Raw genomic sequence first — 16,223 nt, forward strand, 5'->3', positions numbered from 1 at the left:
CCAGAGAACCTGTCACAAGTTCCTTGAAGCACTTCTGCCTTCTGTTGTGCTGGCACCAAGCTGACGGGCGCTCATTTTGCATGTCTCGGCTCCACGCTTGGCTGGTGAGGATATTTGCAAGGCTGGATATTTCTGGTTCTACTCCACAGAAACCTTAAATGGAGTATTTGCTGTGCCCTGCCTTACAAAAAGGAGCCTAGTAATAAAACTTTGAAGGCTCCTGTTCAAAACCCTTATGTCAGACCTGCCTGGGTGGTGGTATGTCTCTCTCCCTGTTTGCTGAAGGAGTTTCTGAATTTTTGGCAGTCGCCACACTCCCTTAGCTCCCCTGCAGCTCTCCTTGCTTTGCCTTACCAAGGGGTTTTGTAGGGCTTATTACTGCCATTTCTTCCTATACTATTCAAGCCATTTTTCATGCGCAGATTCAAAGATTTAGAAGTAGCCTGCAAGGCAGTTCAGGCTATTTGGCATTGTGCAGGACTGCACTGATGCTGTTCCCAAAGCTTTGAACCACCCCATAGGGCCGACAACAGAAAGTGCTTATGGCCTGAAACCCCAGAGCAGGATATTTTTCCATGAAACTGTGTCTTTGGAGAATTAAAAGCTACATTTCTGCTCAGCCCCTTAGGACTTTTCCATCAGGCAGTGGCAGAAGGAGCCTGGGCTGACCGATTAGCAAACACCAGCAGCTGTAGATCACTATCATGCAGCATGAGCCACATCCCTTGAGGTTACCAAACTAGAAGTGATAGCATATGGATGCAGGTCTATCACCTGTCTCATCTGTCAGTGGTGACTTAATTATCTGGCACCTGGAATCCTCTTACTGCCCAAACAGAAGTAAGAGGAAGGAATGACTGATTTAAAACCTCCTTTCTCTGAGTAGATGCCGATCTTGTGTTGCCAGATAATTTCAGTGGTGCCTTCTGACCTTAAGAGGGATGAATCTAAGTTAAATATCAGGCGTTTGGATCTTGGCAAAGTTCAGATTTCCAAAATGAAGAAATACAAATAGCTCGAAAGGCGACGCTGCGCCTTCTCTGGATGGCTGAACAAGTGCCATTAGCGCTTGAGTGTATTCCCAACTAGATATAAAAGGAATCAGGAGTGTTAAGGAAAAACAGAGTAAAGTGAATGCCTATTACAGCTGTCGCAATAGGAAAGTTGCAACATTTGCTTGTAGGAAAAGATGCAGAAGCACACAGAGTACCTGTTAGTGCGAGCGAAGCCAGACTTGGGCAGGAATTCAAGTGTTACAGACACAATCCTGAAGGCTATATGCAGAGCAGCGTGACTTTTCCATGATGCTGGTTAAGAAGACGTGCCATTGCAAATTTTTTTTTTTTTTTTAAGGCTGCTTAAGTTTTCTTGGGCCTGTATAGAGTAGGCGCAGCTTAGGAGTGTTGAGTGCGCCAGGGGACTGAACGGAGGGAACAGCATCCTTGGCTGTGTTATAAATACGGCTTGTCCCTTGGCCCCCTTGCTGCAGATCAGATTTCTAGCTGAGAAATAAAGTTCTCAGAGGAAAAAATCCATCCTTGGTCCCTTTGTTCTGCTTTCCTGTTTGCAGACTGTACAGTCTTATACTTCTCCCTCTTTTGTCTTTAAAATTAGGAGCACTCTGGGTCAGACATAGTCTCCTTCCATGCCTATAAAACACTGATCATGACAGAGCCGTTACAGACAAAGATAGGGGGATTTATTCCATCAGAGATTCTGGAGTTTGGGGAAAAATCCTGGTTCAGATAGATGCTAGAAAATGAAAGAACTCATGTAGAAGGATTATCAAAGAAAATGCATTCTGGAAAAAAAGGAAGGTTTCTGTTCTAGTTGTTATTTTATATTTTAATGAAATGGAACAGACTGTTGACCTGAATCTCAAGGACTTCCCAGGCTCCCAGGAAAGCACCTGGGTCGTTCTTCTTTCTGTGGGCTGCCAAAGCCCCATGGAGCCCTCCAGGGAAAGGAGCAGTTCCCAGCGTTGCCTTGCCCGTGATGCTGCAAGGTCTGCTTTAGAAAATGATCACTGTGTCATGAACCACTATTTTACTGGAAAATTTCTGCTCAACTTTAGCTCTGATAATTATACAGCTTCTAAAGGCTTTAACAAATAATGCTGGTTCTGGTTTTGTCTTAAGAAGGTCTCTGTCACAATTAATCTTTGCCCACTCCCCATCATTTCTTGCTTCTTGGAACATAGAGGCATTGCCATAAATATCCATGAGTATAAATATGGATTTCTACATACACATATACACTCAAGTGCACAAATTGATATTTTATCATACCATACCCTATTGTGTCATATAACTTAATATAATATTGTGTATATGCAATGAGAAGACACATTTTTTCTGGCCTGGTTAGTCAAAGTGAAGCATCAAAGGTTAATTTCTTTCTGTCTGAAATTTGCACGAAGTAAGTTAGATCTGACTTTACTGTGCCATGATAAACTTTGTGTAGTATATCTTGTATAAAGGTAAAATACATTTTCCATGACTTAAACCTTTGTGGATCGGCGCTATGCTAAGGGCAATTAGATTTAACATCCCTGGAAGCTCCAAAAGCATTTTAAAGGACTTGCTCTTTTGTTCCAACTCTAGCGCTCAGAGAGACTGAGACATTTTTGGAATAGGTTTTGATGGACTTATATGAAAATTTATATGACTAAGAATTGGATTTGTTCCTCTGGAATATTATGGATTATTTTTATGTTGGAATTACATAAGTGTGCAGAGCTGCATGCAGTTGGTTTAATGTAGCTAAAAATATATCTTTTGATTTCCATTTGGAAAGGTAGCTGGATTTTTCCAGCTTCCCTTCTCAGTGATGACTTTATGGTGTGTATGGGTTATAGATTATAGGAAAAATTGAAATGCATAGTAAAATCAAGTGTTTTAAAACGAATTAATATTTGATTATATCTTTGAGAAAATGAATATTGATGCATGTCCTTCTCCACTCCTGATTTTGAACTGTGTTGAAATCCCTCACAAATGAAACTTATTTCAGAGAGACCATCTGGATGTAAACGAGGACGGGAGTGGGCAGTGTGTGAGGAAGCAGAAATCTCCAGGAGCTGGGGCAAAGGCCCACTGATGCTTGTCCTCTTTTCATACCATGGCTCATTTGCCTCTGGTGCAGCAGAAATCACAAAGATTACTCTGACAGGAGAAAACTGTTCCGGGGAGCAATTGGAGATCACGAGCAAGTAACAACTACTATCAGTTATATTACCCAAAGCTACCCCATCTCTTTCTGCTTCTTAATCCTTTACCTGTCTCTCTCTATATATATACACAATAGACTTTGTTGGACACTGTACTATCCAAAGAAATGCTTCTTGGAGAGAGATTTTTCCGGCTACATTTTTTATGAAAAGGCTCATGAAGTGCAGGGTAAGCTCTCTTGTTCCAAATGAGAACAGATTAGAAAACCTGATCCTTTTATTTTAAACAATTGACTGTCCCATTTAACACCAAACTTCGGCACATTTTGCTTCACCCTCCATGTGGAGAAAAGATATATTACAACGCCCCAAAAGTTTTAGGAGCTGAAACTGTGGTTCTGTGGGCAGCTTTGCTGTTTCCTGAATAGAAGAGTTTGTGTGTATGATGATTGTATCAAGCGATATGGCAAATTGACTCTGAGGAGATGAATGATGCAAATATGCTGCAATAAAGATGGACAAAGGGTGTCCGTGTAAATTAACTCCACACTTGTCATTTACGTAGAACAAGTACAGTATAAAATTGAGGAGCTAACAGTATGCTTCCATCAGGTTTTTAAATGCTGTGTAAGATAGAACACATTTTACAGCATAAAACCAAAATTCTACTTTTGTTTTGCTTCTTCTGTCCCTGCCCTGTATGTGTTCTAAAATGGACATGTCACTTTGGCTGTATAATCTTATCATATTTAGATTTGATTTAAATCCTGTCTTTTCTCAGCTGTGCTTGTTAATGGAATCACTCATGCTTCTTATACAGTTGATCTAATAATATTTTCTTCACTGCTCTCTGGCATTATTTTTTACTTCATAGAAATCATGGCAAAACTGGCAATATAAATTGAGTCTGCATTTTAATGATATTAGTGGTGATTTTCTTGTGTGCTTGTATAAGGTGCTTTTTTTTGCCTCTCTCTTTGTACCATGGTCATTTTGGTATACTGTGGCATAAGCATGTGAGTGACTGTTTCAGTTGCAAGATTCTCTAGTAAGGAAGCAGAATTTTCCAATATTACTTTGTCACTTAAACTGCTCTACTCAGGCAGGCCATGAGAATGCCCATGAGACATCTTAATTTTTTGCTTTTATTTTATAAGCAAGACACTCTAATGGCTGTGAACTGGCCTGTTGGAAGTCCACGGTCCCTCTTCAATACAAGGAGAATGGTGGCTCACTACTGGAAAGAACTAGGAGATGATCAGTCAGTGACTTTTGGCATTTTCTGATTTGTAGTTTTCTTAGATTTCAAATGGAGATTGATGAATAGACACTTTTTATTTAGTGACAACTGGTTTTTTTTTCTGGATGCACCTAGGAAGATGACAAATTGTATACTGTAACAATGACTGGCTCTGTTTCATTTTATATTTGCGCGACCCCCATGATGACTTGAATGGGTGAGGGGGGAAGAGGCACAATGAGTGTGTCCCTTAAGAGTGAATTTTCTCCTTATTTTAAAGCGGATCTGAGATGCCAGCTGCTACCTCAGGAGAGTGAAGCCCTTTGCAGAGGCAGCAGATGCAGTTCAGCATTGCTCTTTCTATTGTGCTTCAACTCTGACCACGGAAGAGCTAGCTCTTGGGACAGAAAGTGCTCTGTTTACACTCAGACCTTGGCATTTTTCCTAAGGGTAGCAATTATAATGGTGTTTTTTGTGATATGGGCACACATCCATTATGAATTGGATTGCACCCACCAACTCATTTTGCACAGGCCATGGAACATGCATCAGATGGCAACAATTCCTGTTCGTGTGCAATGTTAAGGAAATCTAGATTGTTACCAGCAGAATAATGAATTCCATAGAATTGTTCCATTGTGCAATTATATGAAGTATGCTAAGAGAAAGTGCAGTTTCTCAGCAATTCCTTCCTTTTTTTTTTTTAAACCACAGGAATGATAGATTATTAATCATGATTGATACTCGGTTACTGTGAATTATAGTGGAGCAGTGCCTAGAAATCCCAGTCTGTTTGGTAAACTTATTTTCTTGCATAATAGGAAACTTACCTTGCATTTGAGAGGCCTAAAATATGGCTTGACATAGAGGAGGATTAAACCAATGGAACAACCCATTTCATGTAATTAAAAGAAAAATTTAATAGATACATACATTCTTAATCCAACACTATTGTGCATTTTTTGATACTGTACAACCATAACAATAGGAGAAATACAATTGTGAACATCTTAATTGTTCCCGTATTTGCTTTCTTCCTGAGAGCCAATGTCTTCTAGAACTCAGCTGTAGCACTCAGCCTGAATCCCTAAGCAGCACTGGAGTTAAGGCAGAGTTGTGCGTTGTCTTGACATGTGGAAGATGTTGGTTATTCTGGTTGTGATTGTTTAAGAGAGTAAGAACGACCAAAATGCTCTAGGAAGCAGAGGAAAGTCAAAGGAGATAATATAATATGCTCCATCCCTGTATTTGGGGGTGTACCTGGGCTAATTTTTGTTAGCCCCATATCTAAAGGGACTCATAGTGTGCATGGAGAGTAAGGCACCAGAACAATATTATGGAAGGCCTCATGGTCAGTCAGAGAGCTCAATTTCCTTTGAGATAACTGGTCTTTAACCTTTTGGAAGCAACCTGAGGCTTTTCACATTCAGTCCTCTATGTGCAGTACAATATTCAGCAAATGACAATTTGTGCTGTAAAATGTTTACGTCCTAATCTGTATTGTGGCCTGAGAACATAGTGAAAGGAGGTGAAAAGACATTTTACTCTCAAGGATGAGACTGCTGGGTCATTTCCAAGAGGAGATCCTTAGAGAGCATCCCATGGCCCCTTCCTGTAGAAGGTAGCAATATAGCTCTTTGCTATTATCTCTGTCTCTCTCTTCCCCCAACCAATCTGTCAGCGCATTTATGGTGCTGAGGAGAGGCGTCGTGTCGAAGCGATGTTCCCGTTTGCAAAATGGTAACTTCTATTTGTTGTTCTGAGGAGCTGGTTTCACACACTGCGGAGCTGACATCTCTCTGGGAGCACAGCTGAGTCCAACATGTTCAGAACAGCCATCCACCCAAACGCCTCCTACTCAAGTGCTCAGACCTTCCTTCCCAGTAAATAAAAAATGCAGAGACAGCCTTGAATGGTTCCAAATATTTCTATTTCACTGGAATGTCCACCCATGTTCAAATCTGATAAATGGGTATTTCTCTGGCCTAGGAAGTCAGTTTAGTGTGGCAATAGAATGACTCTCCAAAGAGGAAACCCAGTTTCTGGAATAGTTAATGGAAAGTCTGACTGACTTTCTGTGGTGTCAATGTATTGAAGGGCTCCTGTGTGTCATGAAAATACAATGTTGCAATTAACAATTTTATGACAGAAAACAAAGTCATCATGAGGTGCTGCTTCTACTACATTGTACAAAATTACACATTTTTTCAAAGTTTCATTGCTCATACAGAAGGCCTCTAAAAATCTACTTCCTACAACAGGAAACCAAGCAATGTGCCATTGAACACTTTAGGCAAGGAGATATTACTGCATCATTTAAAACACCGCCATTCGCTACAACAGCAGCTCTCAATATATCCCGCAGTGTGATTCAATTCATATTGTTGGGACATCCTGTCTAGCCATGGCTCTGGCTGTGACCATTGTAATTCTGTCTTTGACCTTACCCATGCCCTATAGTAGACACGACCTCAGTTTTCCAACCTATGGACTACAACATGAAAAAAAGCTCTTTTGAATAATTATTCCTAGGAAAAGATTTGAAAAAAAATATTTGTGCCAGTAGTCCTTAATTCAGCTCCACAGCTGATTCATAGAGACCTCACTTGCCATGGGTCATCCCAGTATAGTCAATGTGTATGACCTTGCAGGCTCAGAGCTGGAACAAGACATCCTGACTTGCAAGACAAGTTCCCCATCTCTGGGTCCCTCACTGGCAGAATTTTGGGGTATGTCACCCTCTGGTTTCCTCTTGTGGGCTCCTTCCAGTCATTGCACGTGAAATCTCCTCTTTTGGATGGCAGCATCAAGAGCAAGGACTGCCAATGTGCATCTCTGTTGGTACTTCTCTAAGACATAGTATGTGGGGCAAGTTTTCTCCTTTTCTGACTCTTAAATGCTTTTGGTCAGTGTCTTTATTGATACATACTCACTTGACACTTTGTCAAGGACAACCTGTGGTAGGAAGTGGAATGATCCAGTCCACTGTGGCTCAATACATTGCACAGGGAGTTTAGTTGTGGGACTCGGGAGATTTAAGATCAAAAATCTATGGGAGAGTGCAAACTGGAGCATTAAAACAGCATTGCCCAGCCCAGGGTGTGCAAAACCAGTGCCTCCTGGGTGGCAGTGGTTAGTGCTTTTTGGGGTGGGGTCCACACCCAGCTGGCAGGCTAGTGCAGGTGTGTCAATTAAGCACTTTGTTCCTTTAGGTGGCTGCAACTCACAAGGTGATGTCACAATTAAAATAAGAAAACCTCTTTTACTCCCCACCGATGTCCTGCAAGGAGCACAGAAATAAGGTATGCTGGGCTGCTCACTGGATTTCTAAGGTTTGTTGTCCTTAGATCAGTAGGTTTTGTAAGACAACTGTACAAAGATCATTAGCAGTTCTTCCTACTTAGTGATTTTTTGAAAACATGAATTTTCCAGAAGGGGGGTGGGGGCTTGGAGGGAAGGAAAATCACAGGAATTTTTGTTTCCATTAAATATTTATGTGTCAGGACTACAGGTTTGAAACTCAGAGTATTAAACAAGTGGCTTCAATGATTTCAGCAATGCTGAGCATCCCACCACTTTGTCCAGGATTCTTGTTTGGCATTCCCCAGGCACTTCTGCACTGAGATCAGTGGGGTTTGGGGGAGAAGTTTTAGTGCCTATACAAAGCAAACACTGTCTTTGGTGTTAATCTATAAATATCTAATGTAAGCAAGCAACTCTGTATTTTCCTGTGTGCTTAATACGTGCGTTCTGCTCCCTCAGGCAGCTGAATTTACATGCTTTTGTTGTCATATGTGTAATATGCAATATGTATTTCCTTTTTATTAATCAGACCTGCTGTCAGAAAAGAGATAGAGGGAGTTTGAAAGCACAACCAGGATAGATACTGTCATTTTGTAATCTTTTGTGCACAGGTGGAAATGCCTGTTTCCACTAAAATAGGTGACAACATTCTGCTGCTTGCAGAAATCTTACAAATGAAAATCAGGCTAAGGAGTTACTGGCTATCCATGGGGTAATTCTCCTCTGGAAGTGTGCAGTCAATTCCCATTTAGGCTAATTACACTTAAGGAGCCCTTTCCTATAACTAATGAACAATAGGCATAACCTGTTATTACATAACCATAGGCACGCACATTAATACACTGTCGAATTGCACTACCCTGTTAAAATGCTTCCTCTACAAAATTCACTGGAGATTTTTAGAGACATTTGCTGTAATTACTGCTAGCATGGTTTCTAATTCATTTAATTTTCTTTTCTACATAAACTGAGCATATAAGTGTGTTTTAAGAGATTGAATAAATAAATTTTTAATTATAAAATGATGCTGTATCATACATTATTAATAATAACCAACAATGTGTAATACATGTTTAGGTATGAATCCATTAGGAAGATGAACTAATATATATCAGTCCTAAAACAATGTCCTAATTTGTCCTGTGTTTATGAATGGGGAAATCCATGTTTAAAGCAATTAGAGGTTTATAAAAGCCTTGGATTGACAGGGAGTAAAGCATCGAGCACACTTGGCACTTAGGAATTCTGTTGTCTATTGCAAAGGAGAAGACCCTTTTTTGCCCTTTATTGGTTTCAGCAGTTTGTGAAATCATACAACCAGAATGGTACAGATATACAGACCTCCGGGGTGGGAGCAGCATGATGAACAAGTCCTGGTTGGCAAACACTCTGGTTATTATCATTATGTTTTCGTAAAAAAAAAAATAATAAAAAAAAAATCTCCTTTGTATTCTGTCAGTTCACTTTCAGGCAGTTTTGAGGAATTTTGTCACTTATTTTCCTATTAGCGATAGCAGACTTCGGAAATCTCCATAGCAAGTTCCAGGCATTCACCAGTCTCATGGCAGGACTCAAAAAGGCTGCAATCAATGTCACAGTCACAGTTGCAGTCGTTGTTTGTGTGGTCTTCATTGGAGGTCTGGTAGTATCTATTGGATGGACAACAGGTATCTGTCAGCCAATGTTCACAGGTATCAGGCAGCATTATAAGAAAGTCCCAAAATTGGCAGAACAAGCAGGCCAGGATAAGTGTTGCGCATTCATCTAAGAAAAAGGAAAAGCAGCAAGACATAAGAAAAGGGGTGTGCTCGATTACCCAGGTTCAGGCTAGTGTGACTACACAGAAATGAGATGCAAGACAGCCTGTGTGCAGGCTAAAAATACATTGATGATAACTACTTCCATAAAGGCAAATGAAAGGATATATTTTCTGACTTGTTTGTTCTGGAAAAACAACAGCGGCATGAAAATAATTTGAATGAATATATACTGTGGCAGTGATGTTCAGAGGAACAAGTACTCTGAACCAACTTTATGGTTGGACTTGATGATCTTAAAGGTCTTTTCCAACCTAAATGATTCTATGATTCTATACTCTTAAAGTGTTTGGGCCATAAATTTCAGCACAGGAGCGAACCTCATTGCAGCAGGGATGCTCTGCTGGGGGCTTTGCAGCCTTGTGGGAGTTTGGAAGTGCTGCTGCTTTGTGATGCCACATGTGTTACCTGACCAACGCACATGACACTGGAGTTTATTTTCTTTTTCATAAAAGTTTTTAATTAAAGATAAAAAACATCAGGTTGCTCCTGCTATTTCTCGCCTTTTCATTCACAGACTTGTTAATTTTTGAAAGGAGACAAAAGTTTGGAAAATAATATCGCCTAGGATGTGTGTCTGGAGCCAGTGAATATTCCCGAAAACTTGGTCACCGTGACAAAAACTTTGTGTTATATTTGTTCCCCTCAAAAATCAACTAATTAACTCCCCACCATTCAAACTACAGCATCTGGGGAGGCTGCCTCCGGGTGCAGCAGGGCTCGGAGCAGGTGTGAGATTCTGACTGTGTGAATCCAGTTGGAGCGCAAAGACCCAGACCTTTCAATTTTTTTTTTTCCCTCCTTGTTTTTGGAAAGGAAAAATGCCTTCAACAATATGAATGCCTTTTCATTGGTTCTTTCAGGAAAGCATATGGTTATAACCACATTTCTTGCCCTAGGATGACTAACTGTGAACTCATTCAACTGCATTGGTTCTGTTGTGGCATTTTCTATCTCACGTAACATAAAGTTCACTGCCAGGAAGTTTCCAGAATTATGCTCTTTTTTTTTTTTTTTTTTCTTTTTAAGAAAGCTTTCTTGATGAAAAACAAAATTAAAAAATCATTCCAGCTTTTTTATAAAAAAAAAAAAAAAGCTGTTAAAGCAGGTAGCAAGAATAAATAGCATGTGGTTGAACTTCTTTCTAAGTAACGTATCATCACCAATGTTATCAATTTTAATACATATTTAAATATGTCAAGATCTATTTAAGTTCAGACAAGCACAACTAACTTCTAAGTCAGTTCTGTAGAATAAGAATGACTAGATTTCGATGATACTTAGTAAATTCATGCTTATATTTTTTTCTAACTAAATGAACTGAAATAATTATAAAATTGAAACATTTTATAAGGTGACACCGCTGCATTTAATTGTATGAAATTTACACTGTAGAAAATGTAATAATTTTATCCAGTAGTCCTTGATGTAATTAAGACTATTCTTTTTAGATATCTTATGTTTATGAAATTTCCTTCCTATGCATAGATGTGAGAGATGAAATTCAAAATTATGTATCAGTTAAGGATCTTTCAATGTTTTTGTCCTCTCCAAAGATCTGTTTTCTAATAACATTTTTTTTCCTGAATGTGTTAGCCATAATGGTGCTTATGTAATCTGAAGAGAAGAGATACAATTCTTAGGGTTTCTCCAGGAAAGAGAGCACACAAAAAGCACAAGATTTTAATAATAAAATAATGTTTCAGCACAGAGTCTGTGATGTGCAGTAAAGATGCTTTTAAATTCCCATCAGAGCACACACCATGAACTGTGATAATGGATGTAACACATTTCAAAAAATCTGCATGTGTGAGGCTTTTTTGTCCTGTTTTAAGTGGGGTAATGTATATAAATAATAGATATTAGCAATTAAACATCCATTCCTATGCATTCATTTATATATTTGAAAATAAATTAGCCACAAACTGCAAAAAAGAAGATGCAATCTCCTGTTTTCTCTTCTGTTTTCCCTGCTGTTTGCTAAACGGCATTACTGCATTTATCTCAGTGAGAACAAGGACCTCAGCTCTCATTCCCTACATTAATAGATTAATTAGCACAAAAGAAGAACTTCTAATAATTTTGCTAGCCTGCCTTATCTCTAAATTTTCCTGCTCTTGTTTGGTGTCTGTCAGCACACCCTCTGCTCATGCAGAGGATGCCCTGAACAAACCTGGTCCAGAGCTCACTGAAGCCATGATGGTCACCCTTGGTGAGACCTATGAGCTTTCGCTATGCTCCTCTCTGAGCACAGGAAACAAAATCACCAATTTCCTCAGCTATCACTCTGCCTTCAGAAGTTCTCCATGCACCAGCGAACAGGATTTGGCCTTGTGTGTGTGGAATAAGCAGTAACTTGTCAGAGTAGAGTGAGCAGAGTATACAGTGACAACCACAAATCTGGCTTCCTTTGGTTTTCTTGGCTTCCATCCAGCCCTTAACATTATTAATTGAGCACAGATTGGGGTTTTTTGTTAATTTCCTTCACTTTTAGCTTTTTTAAGGAGTATGAAATCTGTTATTTGTATCACATGGTACACACCTGTGTGCCAGTAATGGTTGAGGGGCCTGATCAGATAGTCAGCAAACTCAGAAAGTCAGAAAACTCAGAAAATAGTGAGTGTCTGGACTAGAGGACAAGTCTCCTAAATGAAATAAATACTTCAGATCCTTCATTGAAATGAAATGTATTCTAATAGATGTATCAGAGACATCCCTATTATTACAGGATCAGTGATACAATAGAGATGGTAATGGCTAATGGTTCCTGGAGAACATGGCAGTTTATTATGTTGATATGTATTTAGAAATTCTTAATTTAGGAGTTGTTAAATTATATACTTGATAGATCCCAACTCCATTGGCTATAACACACTAATCCATTATTGCAAAAGACACATATAAGAAACTTCAAAAGTGCTTTATGGAAGCCTTTTTTTTCACATCCACTGGAATAACCAGGAATAGCTGTTTCTCAGCATAATTCCACTAACATCAGGGGTGTTATATTATTTAAATCAGCAGGAGTCATGCCCCTTGGCCTGTAATGAGTGTTCACAACCCATTCTATTCCTCAACTCCTGGTTATACTATTGCCTCTGAAATTCTTAAAAAAATATAATGCAGGTATTCGGCTCTTTAACTTGTGCTTTTACTCAATAAAAAGGATCAGCACCTTTTTGGAAAAGGTAAGAGAGCTCTTATTATTAGCTCCAGTTATGTTTTAGCAATGCTCATTTGTGAAAATACACTTGAACTATTGGGCTTCTGCTGCAATTTTGGTTTGTCACTACTTTTCAGAGCGCTTTATTTTCAAATATGCTTTTTCAAAATGCAGAGCATACCGAACTAACAGAAGTCCTATCTACGTGTATCCACCTGGCCCAGCCATCAGACAGTTTTCTGCAGAAGCAGGGCAGAGTATGAAGAGCGCTCCTCATCCTGACTCACGTGAGTTTTGCAGTGTAGTCAGCAGAGAGAGGACTTGGTGATGGGTCAGCAGAACAGCAGTGTTGGATGTAGTGGTTCATACAAGAACTGCCTGTACAAGTCCATAGAAATAATATGCTGACCACCAAACACAGCATCTGTTCAGCGATCGCAGTGGCTACTGCAGTACTAATGGCAAAAGCAACAGCCTCTGCTACTGGGAAAAGATATGTCCATGTGAGATACTCTGTTTATCTGATATCGACACTAGTACCTCTGTGCAAATACTCATTACAAAAGTACAAATGCTCTGTTGCACAATAGGCTCTAAGCTCCTCTTCTATGGCTTTAATATCACTGACAATTTAAGATCATCTTCTACAGATTCTCATCTATCACAAAAATGTCTGCAGGGCAATTTAATGCTGCTTTTGGCTATGTTCTTGAACCTCCTGTTCAGCATGTAAACATTTATTTCAAGTTAGATACACATAGTGCTCTTGCAATGGGCATTATTTAGAGATCAGCTTAAATGTGATCTGTTTTATAAAACATACCGTCACTGTCTCTCTGATGTACTGATGTGTCTTCTTCAATGTAAGTGAATTCTCTGCATTTCTCCAGGGAAGCAATGGATGATGTGCTTGCATCTGACAATTTCTTCTCATTTTTGGTACCCTTTGATGAAGTGTCTGTGATGCTGAATTCTGCGACAGAACTCATAACAATACCTTTCATAGGCTTTTCATCTGTATGTTTTTCATTTGTAAGCTGGTTATCTGGTGGGATTAGGAGAAAAAAAAAAGACTTATTTGTGATACTAAGACAGAGATCTGAAAGAATAACATATGCAGAATTTCCAAGCCTACAGTTGTTTACTTCCAAGGCCTAACCCTACTTACCTAATGATTTCAGTTTCTTTACGCAAGTAAAGTTTATTCATAGTATAAGTATTTGTGAACTTGCATTCTAAGGTTTTCTCTTAAACTCAGAGGACTTAGAGGCTAAGTAATAATTCACTTCCACTGGGTGGGATCAGGTTTAGGAGATAGAACAGAAATATTGCCTCAGTCAACATCTATTTCGACTGTGATATCCTAACTTCAGTTTGTGATATAAAAGAAGGCAAAACAATGATCTTGTTATTTTTCAACAGTGGGTCTGTTTCCCTAAATTTACAGCCAACAATGTGTGTGTAGGTGGTACCTAGATGCAGATGTGCCAGTTTGTCATGGCTCATAATCTTGTAGCAAAGAAAGCCAGATGGTATCTGTTTAACATTCAGATTCATTATTTCATAACTTCATCCACACTAGTGTTGTTGGCCTGGAAGTCAACTAGAAGATGGGATACTTCACATGCTGTCAGTGTGCCAGAGAGGCAGCTCAAAAACCAGAGGGAGAGCTTAATTTTAAGTCCCAACTAGGGGAAAGGTTAAAAAGAGTTCTGAGCTCAATTTATTCTTGAAGAACTTCTCAGGCACAGATAAACATGGGCTGATATATAGTTTCACTTACTCTTCGAAGTGATCAAGAGGCCAAGAAACACAGTCATTCTCTCTATGGCTGGGATGATAAAACCTCATCAATTCTTATCTACAGCTGATTAACTCCTGCACCTCACATCAAGCACAGCCTCACTTTTTATCTTACTTAAATCTTGTGATATGCTTGCTCTTGAGCTATATACAGAAAATCAATCTTTACAAACACCTCAGTTTTGCAAACATTACTTTCTGAGAGGAACAGTAAGTGCTCTTAAGCAGTTAGTCTGCACTCTGCTGCAAGGAGGCAAAGAGACACCCTGCGTATCTCTTGTTTTTCAGGTACCTTTGACCCCTGATGTATATTAAAGAAATGCCAAGGAAAGGTTGAGTGAAACCTAGTTGAGACTGCATTTATGTCCCATAGTATCGTTGCAGCCAAAAGGGGGAAATGTGGATGGGATGGGTGGATTGCAAGGAAGGTGAAAAACCACTGAGACCATCAGGCTCGAAGTGGGGGGAAGCAAGGATTTGAGGTCTAGCTGGTATCTAGAGCAAGTCCAGGGAAGGCCACCTTGGTGGCCACCTGAGGGGTCTGGAATATCTGATGTATGAGGAGAGGATGAGGTAGCTAGGCTTGGTTGGCCTGGAGAAGAGAAGGCAGAGAATGGTGCTGGATGTTGTCTTCCACTTCATTACCAGGGTGATGGAGAAGCCAGACCCCAGGTCCTTCCAGCAGTGCACAGAGGTAAAAGGACAAGAGGCCACTGTCACAAGCTGCAACAAGGGCAATTGGAAATGCATACGGGAACAAATTCTTCATCATGGGAGGTGTAAAGCACCAGGACAGCCCCTGGCAAGGCTGGGGAAGTGTGAAGAGCTCAGCTGGGCATGGACCTCAGCAACCTGCTCTTACTGCAGAGTTAACCCTCAGCAAAGGCCAGACAAGGTGACTTCTAGAAGTCCATTTCAAGCTAATTTTTCTATGATTTCTATGAATCTACTTACAGAATGAGTGAGCAATTCATTTACATTTTTACTCATAGATTTCATGCTGTTTTACATCATCTTCATGTGGCAAAATACATAGAAGCAGAAAAGCTGGGTAGAGGTTAGCAGAGTAAGACCTTGGGAGAGAATAAGAAGAAATACTAAGCTATCATTTTCACTTTAAATCACTGCTTTAAAAATGGGTGTTGGCAGATGTTTTAGCTTGATTTTGAACTTGTAATAATGACAAAGTCTATTATGAAGGAAAGGTGGATTTTTCCTGTCCTGGAGAGTTTACAGGTTGGCTTTAGGCAGGAAGTGACCAGTGGGATAGAGAAAAGTAGGGGGAAGGAGAGACTAAGACAGCAGTGACACAGAGAGGAGTCACAGAAAATCTGTAACTGTCAGTTTTTGTGAGAGTTACAACAAAGGAAAGCCACAGGCAAGACTTGGGAAGGGCAGGAGAGGCAGTGGCTCCTCAGGGTGTGAACCAGCAGTGCAAAGGACAGTGGTGCTCACCTGGAGGTTGTACACTTTGGTCATAGGAAACCAGCATCCTGGGCAAAGCACATCAGATTTTGCCAATCTGTGATAATTTGTTGATGGTTTTCCCCCCAGAGTAAGTAAATATAGCTTTTTTTTTTTTTCCCCTCTCTGACTTCTTGGCCAACATCTTGAGTCCAAAATGTGAAAATTCATGCATTTTGGATGTACTTACATGTACAGAAACCACTGTTTTCCAGTGTTTATAAATCAATGACATACTACAGTTTTTCCTGCACTTTCATTCAA

General features: G+C 39.8%; 1 protein-coding gene across 3 annotated transcripts in view; it reads right to left on the reverse strand.

Annotated features, from left to right (window-relative positions):
* Nucleotides 1-8,986: 8,986 nt before the first annotated feature.
* Nucleotides 8,987-16,223, reverse strand: part of MDFIC2 (MyoD family inhibitor domain containing 2) — a 44,532-nt gene continuing 37,295 nt past the window's right edge. For all 3 annotated transcript variants that reach the window (XM_074836779.1, XM_074836780.1, XM_074836778.1), the window contains 2 exons: nucleotides 13,516-13,737; nucleotides 8,987-9,476 (listed from right to left, as the gene is read on the reverse strand). In XM_074836779.1, coding sequence (XP_074692880.1) covers nucleotides 9,217-9,476; nucleotides 13,516-13,737 — 482 coding nt within the window. In that variant the 3' untranslated portion in view covers nucleotides 8,987-9,216. The remainder of the gene's footprint in view (nucleotides 9,477-13,515; nucleotides 13,738-16,223) is intronic.

This window comes from Strix aluco, chromosome 11 (genome assembly GCF_031877795.1).
Source record: "Strix aluco isolate bStrAlu1 chromosome 11, bStrAlu1.hap1, whole genome shotgun sequence".
In the NCBI taxonomy this organism is placed as follows: Eukaryota; Metazoa; Chordata; class Aves; order Strigiformes; family Strigidae; genus Strix; species Strix aluco.